The sequence below is a fragment of the Apis dorsata genome, unplaced genomic scaffold (assembly GCF_000469605.1).
Source record: "Apis dorsata unplaced genomic scaffold, Apis dorsata 1.3 scaffold_223, whole genome shotgun sequence".
Lineage (NCBI taxonomy): Eukaryota > Metazoa > Arthropoda > Insecta > Hymenoptera > Apidae > Apis > Apis dorsata.
In genome coordinates, this window is record NW_006263505.1 from 79455 (window position 1) to 87898 (window position 8444).

At 19.8% G+C, this 8444-nt stretch overlaps 3 protein-coding genes across 9 annotated transcripts in view; 2 read left to right on the forward strand and 1 right to left on the reverse strand.

Moving 5' to 3' along the window:
* Nucleotides 1-2642, forward strand: part of LOC102675271 (protein halfway) — a 5022-nt gene extending 2380 nt beyond the window's left edge. For 2 of the 3 annotated variants that reach the window (XM_031510392.1, XM_006615432.2), the window contains exons 2-8: nt 448-724; nt 879-1193; nt 1268-1437; nt 1544-1726; nt 1902-2060; nt 2137-2253; nt 2333-2642. In XM_031510392.1, coding sequence (XP_031366252.1) covers nt 448-724; nt 879-1193; nt 1268-1437; nt 1544-1726; nt 1902-2060; nt 2137-2253; nt 2333-2605 — 1494 coding nt within the window. In that variant the 3' untranslated portion in view covers nt 2606-2642. Of the gene's footprint in view, nt 1-430; nt 725-878; nt 1194-1267; nt 1438-1543; nt 1727-1901; nt 2061-2136; nt 2254-2332 lie in introns of all 3 variants that reach the window. The other variant, XM_006615433.2, reaches the window with a different exon arrangement.
* Nucleotides 2643-3560: 918 nt separating this feature from the next.
* On the reverse strand, nt 3561-6604 carry LOC102675505 (probable ATP-dependent RNA helicase DDX52). 2 transcript variants are annotated; one of them, XM_006615434.1, is made up of 12 exons: nt 6293-6604; nt 5970-6203; nt 5708-5893; nt 5345-5600; nt 5200-5272; nt 4892-5095; nt 4714-4804; nt 4505-4627; nt 4230-4380; nt 4065-4140; nt 3815-3982; nt 3561-3721 (listed from the first exon to the last, which is right to left on the reverse strand). In XM_006615434.1, the coding sequence occupies exons 1-12, from the start codon at nt 6377-6379 to the stop codon at nt 3586-3588; spliced, it is 1785 nt and encodes a 594-aa protein (XP_006615497.1). In that variant the 5' UTR covers nt 6380-6604; the 3' UTR covers nt 3561-3585. The 2 variants fall into 2 exon arrangements, 1 of the variants encoding a protein (XP_006615497.1); XR_421766.2 differs by having other exon boundaries at nt 3641-3721; nt 3815-3977.
* Nucleotides 6605-8107: 1503 nt separating this feature from the next.
* Nucleotides 8108-8444, forward strand: part of LOC102670709 — a 4747-nt gene continuing 4410 nt past the window's right edge. For 3 of the 4 annotated variants that reach the window (XR_004150479.1, XM_031510370.1, XM_031510368.1), the window contains exon 1: nt 8108-8237. The gene's annotated coding sequence lies outside the window, so the exon portion shown is untranslated. The remainder of the gene's footprint in view (nt 8238-8444) is intronic. The other variant, XM_031510369.1, reaches the window with a different exon arrangement.

Genomic DNA, 8444 nt, shown 5'->3' on the forward strand with positions numbered 1-8444 from the left:
CACGAGTAATTGCAATAATATATAATAATCATATAGTAATAAAAAAATATATAATTATATTTTATATACATTATTTATTTTTTTTAAATTTAATAATGCTAACATTTAATAAAAATATTTAATAGTATATCTACTTTTATTTGATTATTTTATTATTTAATAAATTTATTTTAATATTTATATTAATAAATAAAAAATTCAATTTTTAATTTTAACTATATTATATAAATGCATATTGATTTTGATAACAATTTAATAAAAGATCTTTCATTAAATTGTTTCAAAGCCATTGTTTCATAAAATTGCTTTTATTTTTCATAGAATGATATTTAATATATAAATAATATATAAATAATAAAATATATTAACATATTAAAATTATCTTGTATAAAATATAAAATTATTAATTAATTAATATTCTTTGAAAAAGATCAATTGGATTTACAGATGCAGTGGTTTACCATAATGATATGCTTATATGCTGGAGTAGCTAGTGCAAGAACAGAAGAAGATCAACAAACATCTTCTTCAACTTCAATTACTGGAATATCTGATGGTCTTTTAGAACATTGTTTTTATCAGCAATCTAGTGAATGTCCTGATGTCAAAATAACTGGATGTTCTTGTAAAAAAATTATTCTTGCTCATAATAATCCTGAAGGCAATGCTGTACTTTGTTGCAATTTGGATATTCAAAACTTTGAATCAGAACTTTCTTGTACAGGTTAAAAAATTGTTTAAAAAATTAAAAAATTGTTTTATTACATTAATGACAAATGAAATATTCTATATCTATATTATAATTAAATATAAATTTGGCAAATATTTAAAAATTTACTCTAAATTTTTTAAAAATATTTTTATTTATTTTATTTCAGGATTTCCATCAAATATATCATACATACATATAAGAAATGCAACATTGGATGTATTTAATGTAAGTGAAATTCGATGGAGGAGACTAAAATCACTTGCAATTACAGATGGTAGAATTAATAAAGTAAAAGGACAATTTCGAATGATGACTCCAACAATTTGTTTGAATCTTTCAAATAATGCTCTTATTGAAGTAGAGAATAATTCACTTACAAGATTAGCTCAACTCACTACTTTGGATCTATCTTATAATAATCTCACACATTTACCAGCTTTAAATACAATGAATGGTCGCGAATTTTGGCTTGATATTTCAGGTAAATAAAAATTTGTATTTTATTTCAATATTAACATTTTATGAATATTTCAAAATATAACTTTTTATATTTAGGAACAAATACACTTTGGTGTCATGATATTTATCAATACATTAATAAAACAGGAGAAAAGCAAATTAATTTTAATCATGAAAATGAAACTGTATGTTCAGCTAGTAAAACTTGGCATTGGTTTAATACGACAGAACAAGTTCCATTGAAACAAGTTCGATATCTTAGTTTGGTAATAATTTGAGAACAAAAATCATGTTTTTAGAAATATAGGTAAAACTTTAAGTAATAGTTTAAACTGATATTTATTATTTAATTGTTCTCTTTTGAATTAACAGTTACAAACAGAGTGTCCTAAAGGAGATACATGGCAGTGTCAATGTAATTTCAGAAGATTAGATATTGTTGAAGGTAAACCACCAACTTTAGCAGTAAATGTAGATTGTAGTGGAATTCAAATTACTGAATTACCTGAAAAATTACCTCGCAATACTATAGCATTGAATGTTTCATATAATAACGTACGTAAATTTTATATTTTCTTAAATTATCGAAACCAATAAAAATAATTTTAATTTAATCATTATTATTTCTTAACTCTTATTTAATGTAATTTTTAATAAAATTAAAAATATTTTTTACTATATATATTATATTATAATAATATGTTATTATTTTTATCATTGATTGTTACAGATCACTGTATTAGATGATCTAAGTACTAATCCATGTTATGAAGATATAAGAGAGTTTTATGCTGACTACAATAATATATCGTCTATAAATAAATTAGAAGGTTCTAAATTTTTGGATAATTATGCTTTTCTTAGTTTACGATATAATAAAATTAAATCTGTAAGTAAATGTAAAAAAATTTTAATAATATTCTAAATACAAGTATGTTAAAATTATGCATATTTTAAATGTGTAGCTTCCTACATATATTTTAAGTCCTAATACTCACGATAAGAGTTTCACTAGTTCGCGATTAGTAAAGCTTGGAGGAAATGAATTACATTGTGATTGTAATACAGCCAAATATTTAAAGGTAATGTTTAAAATATAATTTAAATTTGATAAATATATATTTATTTTGTGAAATTTAATTTTTTAAAATTATAATTTAGGTATGGTTACAAACTCGTATATTAGATTCCGATGAAGTATTTTGCGAAAATGTAAAAGAAAAGGTTATTGATTTAGAACCTTCAAAGATGTGTGTTTATCCTGGTGATTGGACAGATTATATTTATTATATTATTGCTACAGAAGTTATACTCTTAATAAGTCTTATAGCTAAAGTATCATATGATTATTGGATTTTTAAAACAGCAGGCTATCTTCCATGGCCAGCAAATAAAATGCCAAAACTACCTTGTGATTGGCTATGTGAAACGTAGTAATAATTTTTTTTTATATTCATTTATAATATTTTCTAAAAAAGACAGATTCCAATAATATTTCTATAAAAAAATATTAAATTTTTATATATTATCGAATACATATGTTTTTATATATATGCGCGTGCACGCACAAATATTATAAAAATTTTGAATTGAATAATTATATATTTTAAAAAAATAATAAACTAAATAATAAACATATTATGTATTTAAATATTTAATAAATATAAATTTATTAATTATATAAAACTATTAAGATTTTAAGAATTTAAATAATTTAAATAAATGTCATAAATTTTAAATTTGTTCATGACTGATATTGAAACAATTCATTTATATTAAAAATTATAATGCAAATAATTTTTTTTATAAAATAATTTTCATATACAGAAAATAAAACTTGAATAAAATTGATGATATTATCAGAAGTTAATATACAATTAAAATATAATCCTTTTAATAAATAAAAAAAAAAACAATTTATTTTAATTTATAATTTATAATAATTGAAAATTTAATGCAATTAACTCAAAATGTGTGTTCATATAATATTATATTTATATATATAATACATATCAATGCATAATTTTAATATATTGTTTAAATATATTATAAAAATGTGATATTTTTTATTAAAAGTTATTATTTGTATTCAATATAATGTAATATAATAATATATAATAATACGAATTTTTTTATTGATTTATAGTCCCTTTATAATTGCATTTATATATTTTATACTACATTTTTATACTTATATTTATATATATTTATATATTATATTTTTAAAAAATTGTTTATTACTTCTGTATATTCTTTAATTTTTTCTTAATTTTTTTTAAATAATATAATATTCAGTTAAAATACATATATATATATATTAAAATGCTTAAAATTAATTATCAAATATATTATACATATAAATTTTTATTGATGAAAATCACTTTTACTGATTTTTCAGTATTTTTATTTTTTTTTTAATTTTTTTTAATTTCTTTTTTTAAAGTTTTAGTTTGTTTATTTTCTTTTTTTTTTTTATTTTTTTTATTTATTTTCTTGTCTTCAATTTCTTCACTCTTTAATTTATTTCCCAAAGTATTTATAGTAACTTGTCTATAATATAAATATAAAAAATGATATGAATAATGTTTTTATTATTATTTTATTTTTATGTATTATTATAAAAATAAATATAACAATATATACCTTATTTTTTCTTTATTATGTACACGTCTAAATGTAGGAATAGTTGATATCTTTTCTCTAGTAGGAGCTTTATGTTCAAGTTTTCGTTTTTCCTTTTTACTATGTTTTTTCATAGCTAACATATAATCAGGAACATTACATCCAGATTCTCGCATGATAGTAGCTATACTAAAATATTAAAAATATATTGCTATATATATTTTATCTTTATAATTTATATCTTAACATCATGGTTTAAATTAATATTTACCTTCTTAAATTTGTAGTATCTTGTTCAGTAAAAAAAGTAATTGCTTTTCCTTTATGTCCAGCTCTACCAGTACGACCTATTTTAAACAATATATGTTAAGAATTTTTAAATATTATTTTATATTATTAATGTAATTTTTTTTTTATTAAATTCAGAAATACATACCAATTCTATGAATATAAGAAATAGCAGATGATGGAAAATCATAATTGATAACAAGATTTATACCCTTAAAATCAATACCTCTTGCCATTAATTCTGTACATATTAAGACCCATATTTTTCCTTCTCTAAAACAACGAACTACATTGTCTCGCTATAAAAGAAAAAATTATATTTAATATATTATAATATATTATATATTATATTATTAATATATATATAATTATATTTAATATAAAATCATTTGGTTAATAAATTATTATTTATAAAAAAAATACCTGTGTTTGTGTTCTATCAGCATGAATTACATCAACATTAATTCCATCATATATAAGTTCATTAAATAATTCTTGTGCTCTTTCTTTGCTTTGTACAAATACCAGCACAGGTGGTAATATTCCCTTTATTGAATGCAATTAAGCATAATAATAGAATAAAATAAATTTCATAATATAATAACAAAGATATATAATATATAATATAATACCTTTTGAATAATATTTCTAAGAGCTACAAGTTTTCCTCTTTCTGCACCAACAAATAAAAGTTCTTGTTCTACCAAATCAGTTGCAGCATTTCTTTAAAAAATATAACATATAGTCAAGAAATATTTGTTTGCAGATAATATGATATTTTTTTGTAGATTTAAAAAAAATGATTTAAACCTATGTCCAACAGTAACTGTTATAAGACCTTTCAAATTACGTCGACACCATTTGGTTACTATAGGAGTATTAGTTGCACTAAACATTGCCTTATGTAATTTTTCACTTGTACATGATTTTGAAATTTTTTCAAATTGATCTCTGAAGCATCTTATTCCATCTTCAAACAATTTATCTACTTCATCCACAATTAGCCATTCAACACTAAAATTTAAATTTGTTATAATTTTGTTATAATTTTTATGTATTATATATTATGATTCTAATATAATTGAATCATTAAAATTTATAAATGATTAAATTATTACTTATTAAAAGAAATAGCTGGTGGATCTTGATTCAATAAATATATTATTCTTTTTGGAGTAGTGATTAATATATCTGTAATAAAAATAAAATTATATAATTATATATACTCTCATTATTTTAATATTTCATGTATTTTATACTAACCAAATTTTTGTGAACTTTTAGGTCCATATTTGTTTAATGCTTGATTTATTTTACTTATAATGTGAATTTTAAAATTATATCCCTCACTAAGACGTAAACATTCTCTATATGTTTGTTTTGCTAATTCTCTTGTTGGACTTAATATAACAGCTCTAAATCCTTTTTTTTCTGGTCCACCTAAATGATGAATTATAGGTAACAAAAATGCAGCTGTTTTTCCAGATCCTGTTGGAGCACAAGCTAATATTTGCCTGCCCTATTTTAATAAAGATTATAAAGAAATTAATAATTTTTTGCTGAAAGTATTGATAAAATAAAATTTTTAATAAATATTATATATAATGATTTATACTTATAACATACTTGTAACATAACAGGTATAGCTTGCATTTGAATTGGAGTAGGATATTGATAACCACAATTTATAATATTATTTATTAATTTTTTGGATATACCATAATCTCTTGATAATTCAATAAATTCTAAAACAGGTTTAGGTATTCTATTGCCTGTGACATTTATGTGATAATGATTACGATGTTGATTAATCTAAGAAAAAATTTAATTTATTAAAATTGTTATTTTTGAAACTAATTTTTAATAAAAAAAAAAAAACATTTAAAACCTTTTCTTGTGTTAATTTTAATTGTTTTTCTTCTGTTAAAGACACTTTGCACTTTTTATTTTGATTTTTGGAAACAGACATTCCATTAATTAACATTAGTTCATTAATATTTTCAGTTTTTTCCTCAATATCATTGTATTTTCTTTTCTTACATATTGCTGAATAATTTATATCATCAAAAGTTTTAATTATTTTTTTATCACTAATTACATTTTCAGGTTGCTTTTTAATAAGCTACAAGAAATAGAATGATTATCATATTAATAAAATTTATTTAAAATATATTTATATTTTTAAATATAATATTTTATTCTTGGAAATACCTGAAATCTTTCTGCATCAATTTGAAAACGTTTTTTATCAAATTTTATACCAGTAGAAAGTTTTCGAAAAAGTTCATATGCGTCCATTTTTCTATTTATATATTATTGATTATATTTAATATTATTGATTAATTATATTTTTGTATTCATAGATATTCTTGTATAAAAATATAATATAATATTTGGTACTACAAGAAATTGAAGATTACTTAAAAATACACATAAGAGATATAGACATAGTCTATATTTCTAACCTATATACTTACTTATATATACTTACTATTTCTATTTTATCTATATAGTTACCAAGTTGGTATTATTTAATAGTATTATTTATTTCGCGCAAAAATATTACCGCATTAACGTAACTTGATTACTTGTTCTATTTGTAAATATAATTTTAATATATAATCTTAATAATTTTGATACATTTGAAATATAATTTAAATTGTTTCTTAATTATGTAAATTTTAAAAGACAGAATGTATTTGGAAACTATTAAAGAATTTAATGTATAATATTAGAAAAGAAGAATTAAAACTTAGAAACAGAAATATTTTGTTTAACATAATATTTTATCAAGGACTTTGACCAATTGATTAAATTGATTAAATCATAATTGATTAAAAATCATAAATTTTGAAAATTAGTTTTTGTACGAAGTACAAAACTACACTTTTTTCTTACATATGCATATATATGAACAATTTATTTTTTATCGTTATTTACTAACGAAGGATTCGAGAATTGATCTAATAAAAATATGTTTGATACATATGATTTTTTCGATTGAGTTATCAGGATCAAAAACGGAAACTTTAAATTAGCAGACTCTTATTGACATCATAGTTTGATTTGTAAAAATATAAATATATATATTGCAAAAATGAAAATATAATCTTAAAATTTTAAAAAATCTTAAAATTTTAAATATAAATATTAAAAATATAATCTTAAAATTTTAAAAAATCGATCGTTTATTCGATAATAAAAATTTAAATTTTTCAAAAGAATACTTGAAATGCAGAATTAATCTGAATTAAAAAAATTTTTTTTCTTAGTCTCATTTTTTAATCTCAGCTTTTCGATTTCATTTTGTTTTTTGCAATCTTTTTGGATAATTTTAACTTAATGATGGACTGAATTCTGTTTTGATGATTTTTCTTTCGTATCTTAATTCACTCGACAAGCAAAAGTGAAAAAAATAATAGTAAGGATGGCGCGATGCACACGTGCATATAGTTTAGAGCGAAAGAGAAAGTGTGTTGAAAAGATAAAATAATTCTTAAAATTTAGGATCTTTTTAAAACACATGAATAGAGATAAAATAGAATATATCGTAAAAGATTTTTCAAGAATTATACATATTTTAACTAAAAATAATTAATTTGATTCTATTCATAATAAATTAATTTTAGAAATTTTTTGAGTGAAGTCTTTCAAATCTTTCTCTCTATTTGATCATTTATGGTTATTAATTAATTAAACAATATATTTATATTTGTTCAGTCAATTTTAAAAACTATTTTAATTTTTTATCTTCAAAATCAATTCATGCAATAGGTTATGATATTATTAAAATTAAATTCATGCGACAACATAACAACTCAATCAGTAATATGAACTACCAACATTAATATGTAAAACTGTTTGTTGATAGAAACAACTTCATCTATATTAATTTGATAAAAAGAATTGTATATTTATGATTAAGGTAAACAATAATCAACTTGATATTTCTATAAAAAAATACAAAATAATTAAAGAAATTTTTGTTTGAAATTTGTGCCAATAATATCATCAATAAATTATATGAATGAATGAATTGGAAATATGTATACCACTTTTTATCTATTTAAATAATATAAAATACATTCAGCAAAATTGTTTTCTAATGTTTATATTACTATTGAAGAAAATGTATATTGAAAAATACAAAGTAACAGTAAGTAGTAATGAATCCATAAAATAAATTTATTAAATAAATCAATTTCTAAGAGATTAAAATATATTATAAGAAAAAATTGTTATATTTTATTTTTTCATAATTGGTATTTTCAATTATATATGCTATACATTTTAATTATTAAATAATAATTAAGTAATATATTATGTTATAAGATAATATTTGATGTATGAAAATAAATATATA